The following is a 22,435-nucleotide window of genomic DNA, read 5'->3' on the forward strand; positions in this document are numbered from 1 at the left end:
GCAGCTAAAAGGTCAATGCTCCTTTAATGCTCCCAAGAATACTTGGAATGAACCCAGATAAAGCTCAAAACAGCAAAGTTCTCTCTGTCTACAGGCATTCCCTTCAATTATACCATTCTGTTTGCTCCATCCAAAAAAGGGAGGAAACACGGAACTCCTCTGAGGGTCCTTGGCAGACAGTGAAGGACACATAGGGAACTCCTATGCCTGAGAATGGAGCACAGGAGTATCCTAACTGTCTGCTGTCAGATGTCTCTGCAGCCTCTAGATGCCAGTGTGAAATGAACCAAGGAACTTCAGAGCAGTTTCGTGTTTCGAGGACCAAGCCTCCTCCATTCTCAGGCATAGGAATACCCATGACCTACACATTTTAAGAAACATATAGGCTTGTCCCTGGATGGACCCCTCCATGTTACCAAGAGTATTCTAGCCTCATTTGGGATGAGGATCAGATCAGGGCAGCCCAAGCCTCAGGAAGCAAACTGGGAGTGGGAGGATGGAGAACAAAGGAAACCATATTGGCTCTTCTTGAAATAGCTGTGGGGTAGGAGAGAGAGAGGTGGATGAACTTAGAAGATCCCTTCCTCAGAGAAGGCAATAAATAAGGAGCAAAGCTCAAGGCCCAGGGAGGGACCCCTCAGAACCTGCCAAGAATGTCCAGGGGTCATGAACAAATATTAAAAAAAAAAAAAAGACACCCAAGTGGTTAATAAACATATGAGAAAATGCTCAGCATCACTAATCATCAGAGAAATGGAAATTAAAACCACAATGATTTTAGCACCTGATACCAGTCAGAATGGCTTTTATTAAAAAGTCAAGAAACAACAGATACTGGTGAGGATCTGGAGAAAAGGGAACCTTTGCATGCTGCTGGTGGCAATGTAGTACAACCTTTAAGGAAAACAGTAAGGAAATTTCTCAGAAAACTAAAAATAAATTTACCATTTGATCCAGCAGCCCCACTGTTGGGTATATAACTAAAGGAAAAGAACTCATTCTATCAAAAAGATACCTGCACTCATATGTTTATTGCAGCACTATTCGCAATAGCAAAGACAACATGAAATCAACCTAAGTGTCCATCAATGGCTGACTAGATAAAGCAAATGTAGCATATATACACCATGGAATACTACTCAATTATAAAAAAGAATAAAATCATGTCTTTTGAGGCAAGATGAACAGGAATGGAGGCCATCATCTTAAGTGAAACAACTCAGTCAAATACCATTATGTTCTCACATATAAGTGATAGCTAAACAACAGGTATCCATGACATACAGAGGGAAATAACAGACACTGGAGATCCAAAAAGTGGGAGGGTGGCGAGGGTTGAAATCACCTGTTGGGTACAGTGTTCACTATGTGGGTGATGGGTATACTAAAATCCCAGACTTCATCACTACACAACATATTCATGGAACAAAACTGCACTTGTACCCACAAATCTATAAAAACAAAAAATAAAAATGAAAAACAAACAAAAAAGATTGTAGAGAGGTTACATACTCAGCAGCAAACTTGTCCAGCCTTTTGAAGAGTTCATTTTTCAACTGCAGATTCTCCACAATGGCTTCCACCACCAAGTCTGTGCTGTGGACAACGGAGGCTGCATCCGTGCTGGTCGTGATGCTGCTCAGGGTCTTCACCACAAATTCATCGCCAGCCTAATGCAGTGGGAGGAAGAAGAGAACATTCACCGGGCCCACTGAAAATGACCTTTCAAGTTCTTAGCTCTGCTGTAGTAGTAAACTGTGTGTTCAGAGCACCTGTATTGGCCCACCCTATCTGTTCTCAAAGTGTCCACGAAGCCTGTAATTTATCCTTCCATAGCTCCGTACCATCCATTAGTCTTGAGATGGTGCTGACTATTCCTCTCTAATAAGAGCAGAGACTAGCTCCTATCAGAGCAAGGGCAAGAGCCAGGGTAGGAAAGCTGACTTAGCACTTATCAAATAAGAATTACCCATCGTGTGCCTGAAAATGGTGCTCCTGAAACAAGCTAGACACAGCCTCTGCTGCCAAAGAGCCTGCAGTTTCATTGTTTCCTCATTTTCCTCCTGTGATTCAGGTTTCCACAGACCTCAATAAGGGCAGAATTAGGGATGGTGCCTCTATAAGCCCCCATTTTATTTCATGGTGTAATTTGTCCACGGGGCATCAAAACACTCACAATCATCCCAAATCATCATGGACTAAGCAGCTAGATCTCAGCTGTTCTACAGAAATAAGTTAATGTGAGATAACAGGTAATTTTAAATATTCTACCAGCCACATTTAAAAAAAGGAAAAGACATTTTCAGGTGAAATGAATGTTATTTAACCCAATATATCTAAGATGCCATCACTTCAACAGGTAATCAGTATTTTAAAATACTGAGGTGTTTTATATTTTTTTCCCCTATTACATATTTGAAATCTGGTGTCTATTTTACACTCAAAGCACATCTCTATCTGGACTAGCCACATTTCGAGCACTCAGTAGCCACTTGTGGCTAGTGGCTATCATACTGGTGGTCAGTAAAGAGCTAGATACATATAGTATGTCAGCTAGGCAAAGTGAAACCTCCTCAGTAGTGTCCCTGGCAGAGGAGAGAAACCTCAGGAAGATAGACTCCTAAGGAGTAGTTAGCCAGAGCTGAGCAACTTGAGCACGGGGTCATCTTTTTATCCTTAGGGTGTGGCTCAGAAACTCAGTCCAAGGAGACAATTAGCTGTAAGTTTGTAGAGTAAACAAGGAGAAAATGCAGGCTATCTGGGTCAAACTCACTCTGTCCTAGACTCCCACCCTCAGCCCAGGGCTCTTATAATCTCATCTGTCTGGATCCTCATCATAACATCCCCTGTGTGGTGTCCCACTGTGGTTAAGAATATAAAGGACAGGTGAGAGATCTTAATCTGCCTGTGATATTTATTCTTTGAATTTCATCAAAGAGAAGGTAAAATTATTTCCACCCTCAACTCTCTGGCTTTTAAAAGCCACTAGACGCTGGGGAAAAATGCAAATCAAAGCCATAATGCTAGCAGGACTTGGTAGCTTATGCCTGTAATCCCAGCACATTGAGGGCCAAGGCAGGAGGATCACTTGAGGCCAGGAGTTTGAGAGCAGCCTAGGCAACAGCTTGACTCCATGTCTAAAAAAATTTTTTTTTAATTAGCCAGGTGTGGTGGCTCATATCTGTAGTCCTAGCTACTGGGAAGGCTGAAGTGAGAGAATGGTTTGAGCCTAGGAGTTCAAGGCTACGGTGAGCTATGATCATGCCACTGCTCTCCAGCCTGGGTAGCAGAGCAAGACCCCATCTCAAAAAAAAAAAAAAAAACCACCACAATGAGATACTACTTCACACCTAAGATGGGTACAATAAAAAACAAAACAAAACAAACATAGAAAATAGCAAGTGTTGACCAGGATGTGGGGAAATTAGGACTTTTGTACTAAATATGGAATTACCATACAACTGAGCAATTCTACTTGTAGGTATATAACCCAAACAATTGAAAACAGAGACTCCAAACCAATAGTATACCAATGTTTACTGCAGCATTATTCAAAATAGCCAAAAGGTGAAAACAACCCAATTCCATCAACAGATGAATGAGTGATATGGTTTAGCTCCGTGTCCCCACCCAGATCTCACCCTGAATTGTAATAATCCCCATGTGTCACGGGAGGGACCCAGTGGGATATAAATTATGAAGGACAGCTCCCCTGCACATGCTCTCTCTCTTGCCTGCCACCATGGAAGACATGGCTTTGTTCTTCCTTTGCCTTCCACCATGATTGTGAGGCCTCCCCAGCCGTGTGGAACTATGAGTCAATTAAACCTCTTCCTTTATAAATTACCCAGTCTCGGGTATGTCTTTATTAGCAACATGAGAACAGACTGATAACAATGGGTTTAAAAAAATGTGGTATAAATCCAATGGAATATTAAATTGGAATATGGTAATAACCCAGTGGAATATTAAGTCTTAAAAAGGAATGAAGTTGTGACATGTTACAACATGGATGAACCTTGAAAACGTTATGCTTAGTGAAATAAATCAGACACAAAAGGACAAATATTGTATGATTCCACTTATATGAAGTATGAATGTGTGAGTGTAATTAATGCTACTGAATTGTATAGTTTAAAATGGCAAATTTTATGCTATATATATTTGACCACAATAATTTTTTTTTTTGAGATGGAGTCTTGCTTATTGCTCTGTTGCCCAGACTGTGTGTAGTGGCACGATCTTGGCTCACTGCAATCTCCGCCTCCCAGGCTCAAGTAATTCTCCTGCCTCAGCCCCCCAAGTAGCTGGGACTACAGGCCCTTGCCACCACGCCCAGCTAATTTTTTGTATTTTTAGTAGAGATGGGGTTTCACCATGTTAGCCAGGATGGTCTCCATCTCCTGACCTTGTGATCTGCCCGCCTCAGCCTCCCAAAGTGCTGGGATTACATTCATGAGCCACTGCGCCCAGCCTGAAAAAATTTTTTAAAAGCGTCTAGATATGCCACCTTGGACACCTGAAGTGAGAAACAACAAATGTCCTTTGTATACTTTTCTCTGTTTGCATACAGAGAGAAATTCCATCCAAGCCCTAAGGAAATCAATCTTAAGTAACTTTAAAAAGGTGACAAAGGTAAATTAAAATTCGCTTGGGTGATTTGTGTTGTATTTCTAATTAAATGCAGACTCCTAAGTGAAAGTACACTGAAAAAGCAGCACAGTCCTCAGTCACCAACTCCTTCTCATCCCACCATGCTGTTTTTTCCCAACCTCCACAGAGTTCCTCCAATTCTTCTATCTCTTTTGCTCCTGGTAAATGAGAATGATTCACTCTTAGTTTCTATAAATACCATATTTATTATATCATTCTCTTCTTAATTTGTAGTACAAAAATTATCTTCCTGTTTGTTCTTCCTCTATCCTTTTAGCAAAACAAGTATTCTTCAATTCCAAATTCTCGATGTTCTTCTAGAATGAGTTCACCACCTGTACAAGCTTTCTTCTCAACTTTAAATTCCACCCAACAAAATGGTTATTGACTTCTCCTGTTTTGTAATCAGTACCCCCGAATGTTTAGTGATTATGGTATCATATTGATTTAAAGTTGTGGGAAAATGAGTTTTACACCAACAAACTGAAAACAGAAAGAAAGCAAGCCAGAAATCCCCTATTGCCCTGCAAATGTGAAGAAGTCAGAGGACTTGTCTTAAAGACGTCGATAATAAGAAATTACCTTAGGGTCTTCTGCAAACTTCTTCTTTGCCACTTTCCTAAGGCTTTCCTCAATTCCCTTTTTGGATTTTGCCAGGATGTCCTCTGTCTGGTCTACCAACACTACTGTGTGACCAGTTGCTGCAGCAACCTGGAGTGACAAAAGAACAATTTCTTTTTAAAAGGAAGAAAACATAAAACACACATACACACACACCCCCACCCCAAAAAGCAGTAGCATTTTATATTCCACATGGACTCTACCACCATTCCATTCAAAATACTGAGTGAACATACAATAAGCCAGCATTAACTAAACACACATTTCTTGCCAGGCACTGTTCTAAACTCTTTACATTGAATACAACAAATTCTCAAAACAACTGTAGAAGGTTAGGAAGCGTCCCTATGGTCACTCAATGGGTAGACAGCAGAGCTGGAATCTCAATCAAAGTCCTGAAGGTCACACTCTAAATGCTTCCCTATACTGATTCTAGCATTGCACTGATCCATTCAGGGGCCACTAGGTACATGTGGCTATTTAAATTAATTGGAATTAAGTAAAATTAAACATTCAGTTCCTCAGTGGCACTAGCCATATTTCAAAGTGCTCAGCAGCCTGTTCCCAGAACACCCACTCCCCAGCCACCATCCCTTTCTCCTTGGAGCTGGAGCCCCTTGTGTCGCTTGGCCTCTTGGCCCTTCTCTTCTGCAGCCCTTAAATCAGCAATAGGTAAGACTTTAAACTCTAATAATGGTGACAAAAAGGACTCCTGTCCCCTAGGGCTATTTGGTGACAAGACTTCCATGAAAGTGAAGTCTTTGGGATCAGCTGATTTAGGACAGGCAATTCCCTGCCTTCACCATGCCACCCTGGCTGACGGAGGAATCCTAGGGTATGGGGTAAGTTTAGTGAAGCTTCCCAAGCTCACACACAGCCAGCATAGCTCAGTCACAGTGAGTGACAAATGAATCCCTATTTCATCACTGTCTGACAATAGCTTCAGCAAGGATTATGGAATAGGTAGCGTGGCTAAAAACAGGCCATTAGGTCACCTTGATCACCTTAGAGGCACGTGTAAGTGAATCAGTTCAGGCCAAAGGCAAGAGGACAGACATGACCTAATACAATCATAAATGATGCAAGAGGCCAGCAGAACTGAGATGTCCCTCAGGAGCTGAGAAGCCCCCTGCAGACCACTGCTTTGGAACCTCCTTTATATCAACAGTGTGCAGGAGAGGGGCAAGTTATCTGGAATGAACCTGCCCAGAGAAGAACAAGGAGATGACAAAAATAGTCCCAAACCATGGTTGTAATATAAGATTTTTGAAACCAGGCAACAAAAACTCAAAAGCAGAAAAACGGTGAGTAAAAAAACAGAAACAAGGCTGGCTGCAGTGGCTCATGCCTGTAATCCCAGCACTTTGGGAGGCTAAGGTGGGCAGATCATGAGGTCAGGAGATCAAGACCATCCTGGCCAACATGGTGAAACTCTGTCTCTACTACAAATACAAAAATTAGCTGGGTGTAGTGGTGTGGGCCTGTAATCCCAGCTGCTCAGGAGGCTGAGGCAGGAGAACTGCTTGAACCAGGGAGTCCGAGGTTGCAGTGAGCCAAGATTGCACTACTGCACTCCAGCCTGGGTGACAGAGCGAGACTCAGTCTCAAAAACAAAACAAACATTGCAAAACAAATAAGAAACATAAACAAAAGAACAAAACCTAAAGGCAAAGACATTCAAATCCCAAGGCAAGGTTTCGAAAGAACAGTTTCCAAAATGGTAAGACAGGTTTAAGCAAGGTTATCTCAGCCATACTCATGGCTCCCTAAGAAAGCAGCACATAGCGTGCTTATGTTTGAGCCTGTGGACCTGTAGGCTGTATCAGCACCATCTGGGAACCAAGGCATGAAAACGCTCCCAGAAGCGAAAAGTCTGACAACCAAGACAGGGCAACTGGGGCAGTGCGGGGTGAATTATCTTGATACAAAGACAGAGGCAAGCAGGAAACTAGCCCATCAGCAGAAACATTCCACAGGCTGCAGGCAGGCAGCAAAGTCAAACAATGTCCCAAAAGCAAAACCCCATCAATCCAAACCAAGGTTTCCCCCTAAGTGACAATGGACCAAGGCCCATCTAGCCAACGATTCAAATAATCTGATGCGAATTTGAACCTCCAATTCAATAAATTCAATGTATAAAAAAAAAAAGGGCCGGGCACGGTGGCTCACGCCTGTAATCCCAGCACTTTGGGAGGCCGTGGTGGGTGGATCATGAGGTCAAGAGATCGAGACCATCCTGGTCAACATGGTGAAACCCCGTCTCTACTAAAAATACAAAAAATTAGCTGGGCATGGTGGCGCGTGCCTGTAATCCCACTACTCAGGAGGCTGAGGCAAGAGAATTGCTTGAACTCAGGAGGCGGACGTTGCGGTGAGCCGAGATCGTTCCATTGCACTCCAGCCTGGGTAACAAGAGCGGAACTCCGTCTCAAAAAAAAAAAAAAAAAGCAAGAGCAAATTTATTGCAGGAAAGACTTAACCTGGCAGGCTGAGACTGCTATCTTTAGAAAAAGGCCTGTTTGCAAGGTTGGCCCTTGGCTGGCATCTGAAACTTAAGATTCCAGGAGGGTTCCCAGCATTCCCTGATAAGTATGCCTTGCTGTGCCTAAACTGTGTGTGGACTCAAGATATTAGGTAGGCTATTCCTTTCCTCCATGTGGACCATGAAAACTGTACAACTTTCATCCCAGACTGGTTCGACAGCCTAAGGTACTCTTAAGCATGGCTAGGCAGCCATAGGCCATCTGAAGGCCACATTGTTTATTTCTGAATTATTAGTACACTTGTTTTATTTGTCCTATGAGACCCCCAAGAGCTGAGAGAGCCAACAGAAGGTAATCTCTACCTACCCCCAGAAAGAAAAGTCTTTAAAAGGAAAAAAGGCAAATGCAGCAAAAATAAGAGGTGCCACGTACTGAGCATGTGCCAGGCTTATAATCTGCATTTTGTAAGACTATTTCTGATTAATCCAACAACCCTAATAAAATTGACAATATCCCCATTTTGCAAAAGAAGAAATGGATCAGAGAGTTTGAGTCACTTGCCTGAGACCACTCAGTTTGTTAAGCCACAAAGCCAGGATTTTAATTCCAAGAATGCCTGGCTCCAGAACTTGTCTTCTTGGAATCGAGTTAGGGGAGTACAAGAAATGTTGCCTTATTTGCTGACACAACTAGCTTTCAAGGTGCAATAATAATAAAATACCATGCTATGGAAATGTCATGTCATTTACTTTTTTTGTATTCTTTTCACCCTCACATCTTACTTGGCAACCATTATACACCTGGTGACAATATTACTAAAAAGTTCTCCTAAATAACTCTATGACAGTTCTTCCCCAAACGGAAGTCCTAATTAATACACCTTAACAGTCCTGATGAAATTGGCATCACCATTCCATTTTATAGATGAGGAAAACTGAGGCTTAGAGAGGTTAAATAACGTGTCTAAGGCCCCAGGTCTAGTAAGTGAAACTAATACAAACCCTCAACAAGCATCCTTCAGTTTCAATCAAATTAAAGTCACAGTAATAGCAAAAATTACTTGATAAACAAGAGCACCTATCCAGACAAATGACAGTTTCCATGTCATCATTACTGACTACACCTTAACACTTTTGTGGTTCTAAGACAGGGTTCTCAAAGTTTGGGTCCTGGATCAGCAGCAGCAATCACCTGGGAACTTGTTAGAAATGCAAATTCTCAGAACCAGTGAATCAAACTCTGGGTAGGGCCCAGTGAACTGTGGTTTAGCAAGTCTTCCATGTGATTCCGATGCTTGCCAAGGTTTCAGAACCACTGCTCTAAGATCTATGCTTCAATCTGGCACAGATTAGAAACAACTGGGAATATTTAAAAAGCCCAAACCCCAGGCCCCACCTACAGATATTCTAACTCCTTTAGCCTGGGGTGGTGCCTAGGCATTGGTATTTTTAAAAACACCACCAGATGCTGAGCACTGCTCTAAAATAACCTGTCGGCCCTGACCCCTGACCCCACCTGCACCAGCCACTCCTGGGTTGCCATCTGTCTCCTCAAACCACTGGGAAGCCTTAAACCTTTTGAGTTCCAAAGTCTTCCTATCGCTCTCTGAAAGTTCCAGACACTACCCTGAAGACACTATTGGGAAGGCCTCACCAACACATTCCCCAAGGTAAGGTCAGGCCCCACCAGGCCTCCTGCCTGGGACTCTTCACATCAGGGCCTTGCTCTGTCACTCCTACATAAAGCTTGCTTCTTAATTCCTTTCTTGAAGGTCAGGCCCTGCACTTGCTTCCCTGATTATGTTTGTTCCAGCCCCTTTCTCTGCGATAGTGCTGTTTTAGCCTTGACCTCTGGCCACACTTGTATCTACCATCCTCTGTACAGATCCTTGATGGTCACCTGCTCACTCGTGGCTGACTACCCACCTTTGAGCTTGGATCCTCCTTTCTTCTCCACAGGCTACAATGCTGGGAATAAATCCTGAACCTCCTAGAGAAGAAATTCCTTGAAAGACTCCACAACCAACTGAAACCACAGCCCACTGAGGTTTGCCAGCCTTAATAACAGCTCCCATAGACAGTGTGTTCCAAGTGCCAGACACCAGGCCTACCCTATCTTATTTTACTTAACCAGTAACTCCAAGGTCAAATGTCAATTTTAATGAAGCATCACTTTACAGTTATGTAGTTTGTTCTCTTGGAAACAAGATAATTGTGATACTAAAATCTGGATTAAATGAATATATGACTGCTTTTGATATTTTAAACAGGAAAATTCCTCACAGTTACCATTATGCCTATAACTAATTATTCTTCCAGAGAGAGAATCCAGGCAACACATACATTTACAACATAACTACGGTACTGACCATTGTGAGGCTCCATTCTTTAACATTCGAAGTCCTAACACCAACATTATCAAAAGCAGCACAGAACAACCTAACCCAACATTATCAAGTGCTTGTAATTGCTCCATTCTCCCACCACTTTTTTTCTCCAACTTATGGCAAAATGTCCTTGGAGGAGGCACTGTGGCTTCACTTGGCACAAATAAGCAAATAAGCAAATTTTAAGATTTTTAATATAAGTTTTAGATCCCTAAAGACCCTAGTTTGAAAAACAATGGGAATTCAGCTTTGACATAAATTTTGGAGGGAACACGAACGTTCCCATCAGACTAGCTTCCTCCACCACCACTGCTGCATGAAATTAGATACAGTGGTCCCCCCTTACCTGTGGTTTTGCTTTCTGCAGTTTCAGTTACCAATAGTCAACTATGGTCCAAAAATATTAAATGGGAAATTATAGAAATAAACAATGCATTGTTTTAAATTGTATGTCATTCTGAGTAGTGTGATGAGATCTTATGTTGTTCTGCGTGGGAGGAGAATCATGCCTTGGTCCAGCATATGCACACTGTATGCTACCCAATCCATTAGTCACTTAGTAGCTGACTGGGTTATCAGATAAAAAGAAAAAACATAGTGTATATAGGATTTGGTACTATCTGCACTTTCATGCATCCACTGAGGGTCTTGGAATGTACTCCCTCCCCTCCGGTAAGGGGGGACTACTGTAGCTTATCAATAGTCTACTAAATCGCTAGTCAATGCCTGTTCTTTGGCTTCATCTTCTACTTCTACAACAGCCCTGCACATTGCCAATATAAGTTTCCTTTTTGAAACTCTTCAATTTCTTATCTGTCTGTTCCTTTTAGCCGTATTAATTGACCTCTCTTGATCTTCCAAGCCTATAAACAAAGACATCCTTCAAGGTTGTGTTTCCAATATCGTTTCATTCTGAAATTCCAATCACTCTCACTTCCAACTGTGCCTGAAACCAAAATATTCTAAGCTACAGTCATCACCTTAACCCCAAAATCAATTCTCCTCGACCTTCATTAATGGCACCACTATTCTGCAGGTCACAATTTTCTGGACAACACTTTTTTCTTAACCCCAACTCTTAACTACTGTCCAAAAATTTCCTATCCATTATTCAGGCCCATTTTAAATGCTACCCTCTTCATGAAGCCTTTTTCCAAATGAATGTACTTTCTGTTTTGAAAACTCAGAGCTAGATTTTTACTGCTCTTATTATACTACTTTACACCAAAGTAAACTGTACCATTTAGAGCTGTGTCTAATCTCTGCTCTTAGATTTAAAATCCCTTAATGGAAAAAATTGATTTGGCCTTTGTATTCCTTAGTACTTATTACATGCCTTGAACATGACAGCTGTTCAATAAATAACTGCTAAATAACAAACGCTTTGGATGGTAGTAACCTGATTCTGTAGTCTTCCCCAGCCACACCACGTCTCCCTCCTCTGTGCTATCCCATGGGTCTGTGCCCTTGCTCATGTGGTTTCCTCTACCAGACGTGTCCCACTCCCTCATTTCTGCTTCAGAGACTTCAACTCACCCTTCATAATCTAACACGGACACCATCTCTCCGTTGGTGAAACTTCTCCCCACCCTTAGTAGAGGTAATCACTTCTTCTTTGTGCCTCTAGTGATTACAGATACAGAAGATCTTTTGTGTATGACTTCAAATACTGAAAGAAAATAACTGGATGTGAAGCTGATGTGAACCACCAATGGCTGCTCAGTTATGTAATGGCAGTCCAGTCCCCAGGTTGTGAGCACAATGGAGAAATAAAAACTTAACTGGTTATAGAATATTTCATGTCATAAGAATCTGACCAATTTCAGAATAAAGGTTATAACCAACCAGAGCATAGGAGAAATCCCAGATGTGAAAGATGAATGATACACTTGAAATAGAAAAGCTGACCACACCAACCTTTTTTTCTTTTTAAAAAAATTGATATGTAATAGCTGTATACATTTTTGGGGTACATGTGATATTTTGATACCTGCCTACAATATGTAATGATCAAATCAGGGTAACTGGGATATTCATCACACTGAACCCTTATCTTCTCTGCCAACACCAACTTTAGATGATGAACTCAAGATAGTAGAGAGAGACCTTTCCAAAAGAGCTGTTGCGTCACCCACTTCAGATTCTCAAGCTGTTGTTACCACAAGTCCCAAATATAGGGTAGTTAGGCACACTCCTATCTGCAGCGCAACTAGAATTTCCAGTAAATAAAAATCATAAACATATAAAGGCAGTACAATGTATACATATATCTTTTTTTAACATAAGCTTTTAAATTTTTTTAATGTCTTTTTTCCTTAGCATAAGATATATAGATACGTGTGTGTGTGTGTGTGTGTGTGTGTGTGTGTACACTGTATGTCATATAAGAATTTAAAAACTATACTTTAAGGTAAGGCATATAAAATATTAAAACTTTCATCTGTTTCAGATCAAATCCCAGATATCACAGGTAGGCTGTCTGTGCCTTCATTACAATTTGTTGTTCATACCTGTATTTCTTCCACTAGACAGCAGGCTTCTCAAGAGCAGCCATTACGTCTCACCTTCCACCTGCCCTGATGTCTAGCACAAGGGAGATACTTCATACTCATGAAATGAACACATAAATGACAGAGCTATTTTTCATAAGCCTCAATTTGTAAATTATTTTAGAAATAAGTTCTCAATTGGTCATGACTGGTTTTGTTGCCAGAAATCTTTACGACAAACTTTGTGTAAGCTTCAAGTTACTTTAAAACTATGAGAAATCACATTATCAGTTTGAAAAGGACAGTAAGAAAAAAAAAAGGAGCTAATAGCCAGTCTTTAGTCAATTACCAAGTGGGAAAAAAGTCTCTCTCTGTTATTTTGGTGAGCAGATTGACTGCTTTCTGGTACTGGTGGTTGTAACACTAGGTAGAAGGGGAAATGGAGGGCAGCTGTTATGTGTTGCCTTAAGCAAGATCAATACTCTTTGTGCAGTATCCAGCCCTGTGATTTCAACATGGATGTGTGCTTAATTCACTCCAACATGTGAATGTGTCTTATACCTTTCATTAAAGAGGCTGTGGGTAAGGCCAGAGGCATGCCAACCCTGTGTCTGTGCCTGTCTGTCAGAGGCACATGTATGAGTCAGGTCAGAGATGGCCACAGACACACAAGCTTACTGCTCTCCCATATGGGTTTCTTCTCTATCACAGAAGAGAAACTGAGACACCTAGCTTCTCAACTACTTTAAGAGATTGGCAAAAACATTTATTGTTCAGATTTGTTAGCTACGGATAATCAGGATCATCAACTTTTAGAGCAGGAAGATAACACAGAAATCATTCAGTGTGGTAGCTCTCAAATATGTTAGCCATGAACGCCTTTCTCCATAAGAATGAATATTGAAGACCAATATGTAAAACAAAGGTCAGAGAAGAAATCTTTGCTAACCTTCTGGAAACCATGAAGGAGATTCATGGAACCTCTAATGTCCATCACAGTATAATGTAAAAGCCTCTGATCTATTCATACCCATCGAGATAGCTATTACTGAAAAAAAGAGAAAAAAACAAGTGTTGGCAAGAACATGGAGAAACAGGAACCCTTGTGCATTGATGATGCACTGTAAAATGGTGCAGCTGCTAGGGAAAACAGTACGGCAATTCACCAAAAATTTAAAAATAGAATCAGCATATGCTCCAGTGAATTCTACTCCTAGGTGTACACCCCAAAGTATTGAAAACAGCCACTTGAATGGCTATTTGTACAATCATGTTCAAGAAGCATTATTCACAATAACCAAAAAATGGATACAGCTCAAGTGTCCATTGATGGATGAATGGATAAACAAAATGTGGTCTATACATACAATGGAAGATTACGCATCTGAAAAAGGAAGGGGATTCTGGCACATGCTACAACATGGATGAAACGTGAAGATACTATGCTAAGTGAAATAGGCCAGTCACAAAAGGACAAATATTTTATGAGTCCACTAATATGAAGTAACTAGAATAGTCAAATTCATAGAAACAAAGTGGAAGAGTGGTTGCCAAGGCATGGGGGCAGGGGGAATGGGGAGTTGCTGTTTAATGGGTACAGAGTCTCAGTTTTGGAAGAAGAAAAGAATTCTGGAGATGAACAGTGCTGATGGTTACACAACAATGTGAATGTAATTAATGCCACTGAACTCTACCCTAAAAAAATGGTTAAGTAGGGCTGGGCACAGTGGCTCACACCTGCAATCCCAGCACTTTGGGAGGCCAAGGTGAACAGATCACCTGAGGTCAGGAGTTTGAGACCAGTCTGTCCAACATGGCAAAATGGCCTGCTTCTACTAAAAAATACAAAAATTAGCTGGACGTGGTAGTGTGCACCTGTAATCCCAGCTACTTGAAAGGCTGAGGCACAAGAATCGCTTGAACCTGGGAGGTAGAGGTTGCAGTGAGCCAAAATTATGTCACTGTACTCTAGCCTGGTGACAGAACAAGACTGTCTCAAAAATAATAATAATAAAAAAGGTTAAGAGGGTAAATTTTATGTATATTTCATCACAACTGAAACAAAAACAAACCTAAAATTAGCTGGCTATGGTGGCACATGCCTGTAATCCCAGCTACTTGAAAGGCTGAGGCAAGAAAATTGCTTGAACCCGGAGGCTGCTGTGAGCTGAGATTGTGCCCCTGCACTCCAGCCTGGGTGACAGAGCGAGGCTCTGTCTCAAAAGAAAAAAAAAGAAAAAAAGAAAAGATGTGTTATACATATAGGCAATAGTGTTCTGTCTGAAATGCAATTCTGTGTGAGGTACTTCTGTCTGTGTCACTTACTCCACCAAACTTCCATGGCTCCCCATGACCAGCGAATAAAGCTTAACTTCTACAAAAGCCATTCAAGGCTCTTAAAGGACTGGGATCCACCTCCTCTCCAGACACACCACTCACTCACTGTTGCCTGATGCATGACAGCCTTAACATCACCACAAGGCTGGTAGCTCCCTACATCTGCCTCTCAACTCCATCCCTTCTCTTGGCCTCACCTTCTCCCCAACCTGACCTGTTAACTGAGCCTAAGAATCATTTCCAGGAAGTAAGCCTACTCTCCAAGATCCTCTCAGCCCCAAGCTAGGTGTCCCCCATGTGCCCTGTAACATCTCTGCATCCCTGTACCACGGCACCTACCAACCTGTGTTATAGTAATCTGAACTCCTTTACTGTAGGCTCCTGACCAAATGTCATTCATCTCTGTACATTGAGAACCTAGACCCTGCCTGGCTGTGGCTGGCCCTCAGGGAATGTTAACTGAACAAACACATTTGTTGGTAAAGCCAAGATGAGATCTGGTGGTTCTTTCCACTGCTACAGCTGATGGCTTCTCCTGATAATGTGAGCTCTTATTTAGAAAAGAACTGCATGTATCTTAGATGCAAAGAAACAAGTAACATTCATTCTCCTGAGTTACCCAATATCACCTGAGTTATTGCCAACTTTCTGGGATGGAGAAGGCAGTGGAGGAGTGAACCACAAAAAAAGAAAAGCCTTCTTTTTCTCCTTTCATAGACATCCATTATTTTTACAAAAAATGAGGAAGACTATTCCTGGCAGTTTAACTTGAGTGACCATAATTTAAATCAAGCCACTGAGAACTCATGTTTTATATTCAGTGACCTACAAACTGGTAAGACCTTGAGGACAAGCAGTCTGCAATGGAAAAAAAAATTATTTGAAGGCTATGTCCTCAGCTCCATGACTTTTTAGGCCTGGTGGAAGACAGGCTTAGCCAGAGAGGAAATAATTTTAGACATGAGTGCTTCAGAGCTATAAAAATAGGCTAAGTGATTAGCACACTTGTCAAAGCCCCAGAGTACTCTGACCACAGGACCAGGTAAATATAGCAAGCAGAAACATGCTGGATTTATACATTTTTGTAAGTCTATCAACAAGATCTGAAGCAGCTTTCTCTGAAGCACAACTTGAGTGGTGAGTCTATGAGACCTACATCAACTAGTGTGGTGACTGGTCTCCCTCCCATCTCCTTCTTCAACAGTTCCATTGGATGTCCCATGTGCCCAGACATTACAAGGAAGGCCACCGTTTTCATCAATGTCATGCTCTCTCTGGAAGATCGCAAAGTTTTGCGAACTATCTACCACACCTGATTTCTGACTTCCTCCAGATCCCCAGAATAAGTAGACTGAGTCAGAGGTCCCTGAGGCCAACTATGCTTTAGAGGCTGCTGGACCTTCATAGCAAAGGCTGCCCTTAATGGTTCTCATAGTTCGCTCCAGAGAGGAAAAAGTCATAGGTCAGTTGCATCTCTCAGGGCTGGCATTTCTGGGTTATGATTGTCTCTGGTTGTGTAATATCTCGAACTCTGCCATCAGCACAAGTTGTCTTCCCTGACTTCAACGATCAGCAAAAGGTGTTCTGTTGATGACGTCAACCACCACCACCACAACCAGCTGATTGTTCTTTTTTTTTTGAGAAGGAGTCTTGCTCTGCTGGCCAGGCTGGAGTGTAGTGGTGCAATCTTGGCTCACTGCATCCTCCGCCTCCTGGGTTCAAGTGATTCTCCCACCTCAACCTCCTGAGTAGCTGGGACTACAGGCATGTGCCACCATGCTTGGCTAATTTTTGTGTTTTTAGTAGAGACGGGGTTTCACTATGTTGGCCAGGCTGGTCTCGAACTCCGGACTTCAAGTGATCTGCTCGCCTTGGCCTCCCAAAGTGATGGGATTACAGGTGTGAGCCACCACACCTGGCCTGGTTTGTTCTTAAAAGAGTTAAATTAATTGACCAGCCTCCTTTATTAGACTTCAAATTTTACATTTCAAAAAGTATTTCTAAAAGGCAAAGCAAATATGCCCCCATTTTTAGACTAGAATTCTGATATACAATTTTTTTAAAAAATTCAGTAAGCATGTAGGTTTCATAATAACCCAGACAACCTCTCCCAGACTTCTCACTACTCACAAATTCTGAAAAGGGAAAGGAATAACCAGACATGTCAACAGCATCAACCCGGTCTTAGGTTATATTTAAGAATCTCTGGAAGATACTGGACATTTTCCAGGTAGAGGACAGTTAGAAATCCAAACGTCTCTCCAGGAAGACTAATGTGACAATGTTCGTCATGATGAGCAGGTTTTTTTATTTCAGTTTTTGCTGAAAGGACCAATTAAGAGGCTCCCATGACAATTCAGGTTAACACACCTGGTCTAGAAACTGCAAATTGGAGGGCAGAGGAAACAGCCCTCCCTGGACAGAAAAGTTACAGAGCCTTTTCTGGTATGGAGACACAGATTGTGACCGCCATCTTCAGAGTACATGTGGCTGGAAAAACCACCACAGTAACAGGAGGAGCAAGCTCTCTGGAAAAAGTTGGAGGGGTGAGAGGGAAGGAATATAATGAATTAGATCTTGGCAGGTGAATTTGAGTCTACTATGGGCAGAAGGATAGCAGCACAGCATCCTGATGGAGACGACCAGTAGGTGATTAACGTTTCAGTCCAGAGACAAGGAAATGTCAACAGCCCAACAAAGAATTAGGGATGCACTGATTCCAGGGAGCCACAGAGGATCCCCTGCCATGGATGCCACACTCCCACAATATAGCACAGGACAGAGGTGCAGGCAGAACTGAATTCAGCCTTGGGGATTTACAGGCAGCAGAACAGAAGAGAGACTCAAGTTCTGGCCCTGGCTCTGCCTCTGACCCTTGACTCCAGGAACCATCTCTGCAGGGGTGATTATTATAATGGTCATATGAAATGAAAGAAATGAAAATTCTTTGATCAGAATAAAGGATTATATTTTGTAGAGTGGTTTTAGCGCTATAAAAACCAGTAAATGGTAGACTATCTTTCTCATCAATCTATGTTAAGTCTTAACATCTTTAGAATTGTTGGAACTTACTATATCAAATCTCTTCAGACAGTTAAGATAATCTAAGAGAAATCCTCACTAGATCAGGTGTGATGGGTCTATTTGAAAGCAGCTAATATTTATCGGACACTAATGTTATTTTAGGAGCTTGTATATGAGCTTCATTTAACTTTCACAACTGTGAGGCGAATCTCATTATTCCCAGGTAAGTAAAGAGGCAGAGAGGAGTTAAGTGATTCACCTAAGGTTCCCGAAGGCAGGATAGGAAGGCTAGCATCTAAACCCTGGCAGGGACCTCATAGCCTGTACTTTTGAGCTTAGAATACCACTGCTGGAAAAAAATCCCATCACGAACATAACAGGGGAGCCACAGAGAGCAGCCACATTATCTTCCTGTGATCCCAGTAGAGCTAGAGATAAGGATAAGCTACCACAGATAAGGAAGAAAGAAGGGAGAGGGAAAGAAAGAAGAAACTCAAGCACGGGGCAAGTGACTAGAGCTGGAGGCAGGACACAGCAGGAAAACACCAAAACCTGACTGAATGACATGCCATTTCTGCTCTACAAAATGTCCAAACATATCCCATAGCATTATTTTCTGTTGCCTGTTAGCCCCACCTCTTCTACCTTCTGGGAATTACAGTATCTCCAATCCCACCCCAAATCCAATAATTAATATGCTAATAGAGGGTGGTGCTACATCTCAGTACCTCAACCAAGAGCAGAGAACAGCCCAACAAAGATTAAGCAACAACTCGGGATGTGGGGGAAAAACGTGACAGACACATCTGATGCCCTTGAGTAGGAAGGTAACAACTAGGAATACAAATATTCCCTCCAAAGTCAAAGGACAGCTGGCTGGGTGCAGTGGCTCACGCCTATAATCCCAGCACTTTGGGAGGCTGAGGTGGGCGGATCACGAGGTCAAGAGATTGAGACCATCCTAACCAACATTGTGAAATCCCATCTCTATTAAAAATACAAAAATTAGCTGGGCATGGTGGTGGGCACCTGTAGTCCCAGCTACTTGGGAGGCTGAAGCAGGAGAATTGCTTGAACTCAGGAGGCGGAGGTTGCAGTGAGCTGAGATCGGGCCACTGCACTCCAATGTGGTTACAGTGAAAGACTTCGTCTCAAAAAAAAAAAAAAAAAAAAAAAAGAAGAGCTTAGAGCCAGGTAACTGTGCAGGTCTCCTGTGATCCTGAAACTTCTCCTAGGTGTCTGCACTGCTTTTCAAGCAAACTTCAACAGAGTTGTAGTCACAGTAGAAAAGACTAAAACTAAAAAAAAAATACAAAACAACTCTGATCACTCTCCTTTTCAACATCAGAAAATGAAAATGCAGAGTTGGGGGCAAGTAGAAGACATAAGAGAACAAATGTGGTGGTCGGGGAGAAGCTTCCAGGTCTACCTGAATCCTTATCAAGCATGGCAGAGCAACACAAAATGACTGCAGCTTAGCAGGCTCTCCCTGTTCTTACTTTGTTTTTAATAGCCAAAGAACCTCTCTCTCTAGAAAAAATATGCACCTTTTGCTTTTTAAAAAGAAGAAAACCCAGCACTTCCAGAGGCCAAGGTGGGCGGATCACCTGAGGTCAGGAGTTTGAGACCAGCCTGGCCAACATGGCGAAACCCTGTCTCTACTAAAAATACAAAAATTAGCTGGGTGTGGTGGCATACACCTGTAATACCAGCTACTCAGGAGGATAAAGCAGGAGAATCGCTTGAACCCAGGAGGCAGAGGTTGCAGAGAGCTGAGATCACACCTCTGTTCTCCAGCCTGGGTCACAGAATAAGACTGTCTCAAAAAAAAAAAAAAAAAGCAACCTTTTAGAGAGAATAACCTACTCCTAACCCCCTTTAAGATCCAAATTTTCTCACTTCCTCTAAGAAGTGTAGTGCACTAAAGTGTATCTGAGAGAACGTGAAGTGTCTGAAGCGGAATATCTGAAGTGCCTCGTTCCCAGGGAGCCCACTTGCTCCTACAAGCAATCTAATGAAAGCTATGCATTCTCTGTGGGCTTCTCATATGAAAAAAGGCGATGTATGAAGCAAAGCTTAGAAAGGATTCATTACTGGAGAAATGCACACAGCTACTAGCTTTCTTCTTTTCTTTTTTTCCTCCTTTATATAGCAAAAAAACCTGTCCCCCACTCAAGGCTCATTTAATCCTATAAGCTTCTTTCCTGGCCTAAGTATCCAGTGAAAATAAATTAGCAATCAAAACCAAGTCAGAAGTGTATAATAAGCAAACACATGAAACAAGTTAACTTTAAATATTAACCTGCAGTCTAAGGGATTTTTTAAAAAAAATTTAAAACAAACAAAAGAAACGACAGGCAAAGTAGATACTCTCGGAAAATACACATGTACAAATGGCCTGTGCTCTGATCAAATGTAATTAAGCACTGAACTTACTTGTCTTACATTGCTTAATTGCTTGAGAAATGCATCAGGCTCCCACAAAATCTATTTAAGTATTTTTTCATCTTGCTCAGCACAAACTGGAACACGTGTTTAAAATGACAAATAAAACTATTAAAATTATAAGCAGAACTGCACCTTGACTAACGTTTAAAACTATATCAGAAAGTTCAAGAAAATTAAGCTAACGCAAATTAGTAGCATAACCTCAATACTAGTTCATGATTACATTTTTATGGCTTCACTAAGGTTTAACAATAAAATGGGGAGTAGGTAAAAACTGTTCCCCCTCTTTTCAGAGGCCCCTGAAAGAACAAATTGCAGCATCAGCTGGTATGTGCATTCAAGATTAAGCAAGATCGAACAGGGAATCATGACCAATATGCTCCATCTAAACATTACAGGCCTACTTCAGCAGCTATGATCAGGATGGGAGTGGATATGAGGGGAAAGGAGTAAAAGGACAAGGACAACTACAATGAAGATAATTATTATTTATTGTTTTTATTTTTTTGAGACAGAGTCTTGCTCTGTCACCAGGCTGGAGTGCAGTGGTGCATTCTCAGCTCACTGCTACCTCTGCCTCCTGGGTTCAAGTGATTCTTCTGCCTCAGCCTCCTGCTGAGTAGCTGCAACCACAGGCACGTGCCACCATGCCCGGATAATTTTTTTGTATTTTTAGAAGAGACAGGGTTTTACCATATTGGCCAGGCTGGTCTCTAAACTCCTGACCTCACGATCCGCCTGCCTCAGCCTCCCGAAGTGCTGGGATTATAGACATGAGCCACCGCTCAAGGCCAAAGATAATTATTATAAAGGCAGCTAACTTTCTGTGAACTCTTATTATGTGCCAGACACTGTGTAAGTGCTTGACATACGCTAATTCATTCAATTCTCTCCCTACAGGGCCAGTACTAGTATTAGTCCTACTTTAGAAATAAGAAAACCAAGACACAGAGGTAAAGTAACTTTTCTATGTTAACACAGCATGAGGCAGAGCCAGCATGCAGACCATCCAACTTCCTATACTGAACTGTAGCCCATCTGTACTCAAAACACATCAACTAATTAGTCTCTGGCACTCAATAAGCAAAACAGATTTACCCTATGCCAAAAGCTGTTTTGGTCAAGGAGCATAAAGAATGAAGCAATACTGCCTAGAACTGCATGCTACTGGGTAGAGTGCAAAACCAGATCACCTAAACCACTGGAAAAAAACATTGCTCACAAATGTTTTACAGGAAAGATGGTTTCCCTCCACAGGATTAGAGTTGTCAACTAAAGTAACTGAGTTCTTCCAAACTGTGTGACATAAGGATGAAACTGCTGTTTCTTATGGTCATCCACTTTGCAGATTTCTGGTCTCTATAAGCTTTCAGAATGACATTTCTATTATGTGTCCAGCCTATGGCATAAACAGCTTTTTTCCCCTTAAGTTTCAAAAGGCACTTCTGGTCCAGCTACTCAAGGGTTTGATTGACAAGCACAAGTCTGTGTTCTCCATTAATGTCAATCATTTCTCCTCCCTCCTTTAGCAGGTGAAAGCTCCAACACTATACCCATAATTGTAGGTGTTGCCCCTCTGCCTTTTAACGCAACACAACGTCCTTTTTGGCCAATGGCGGATGTAGCATTCCACAAACTGAGCACCCTGATTTTCTACAAAAGTTGAAGTGATGCTCTCTACTTAGTATCTAATCCTTTTCCACTGCTGTCTTCAAGGACACCAGCCGCTTTCTGGACCCATTTCCTATAATGTTACTGGGCTGCTTAAGACCCTAATATCTTGTTACTAAGATGTTGTTAAAATGTTTTTAAACAAACACATTGTTCTATTTCTGCCCACAACAAATCTCACTGGCACAGCTTTGGGAGATTTTGGTGGAGCCTGGGAATACAAACATACTCAAACTCAACTTTCTCTTGAGTACAACGCGTGGAACTTTTAGGTTAAAGGGAGTTACTCCTCCCAGCCCATATACAACATAGATTATGGGGAT

At 41.8% G+C, this 22,435-nt stretch overlaps 1 protein-coding gene across 1 annotated transcript in view; it reads right to left on the bottom strand.

Annotated features, from left to right (window-relative positions):
- HADH (hydroxyacyl-CoA dehydrogenase) overlaps positions 1-22,435 on the bottom strand; it is a 42,138-nt gene that overhangs the window by 17,954 nt on the left and 1,749 nt on the right. The window contains exons 2-3 of the mRNA XM_012436500.3: positions 5,236-5,364; positions 1,513-1,670 (exon numbers count right to left, since the gene is read on the bottom strand). Coding sequence (XP_012291923.1) covers positions 1,513-1,670; positions 5,236-5,364 — 287 coding nt within the window. The remainder of the gene's footprint in view (positions 1-1,512; positions 1,671-5,235; positions 5,365-22,435) is intronic.

Source organism: Aotus nancymaae, unplaced genomic scaffold (assembly GCF_030222135.1).
Source record: "Aotus nancymaae isolate 86718 unplaced genomic scaffold, 86718_ANA_hifiasm-v0.15.2.pri h1tg000033l, whole genome shotgun sequence".
In the NCBI taxonomy this organism is placed as follows: Eukaryota; Metazoa; Chordata; class Mammalia; order Primates; family Aotidae; genus Aotus; species Aotus nancymaae.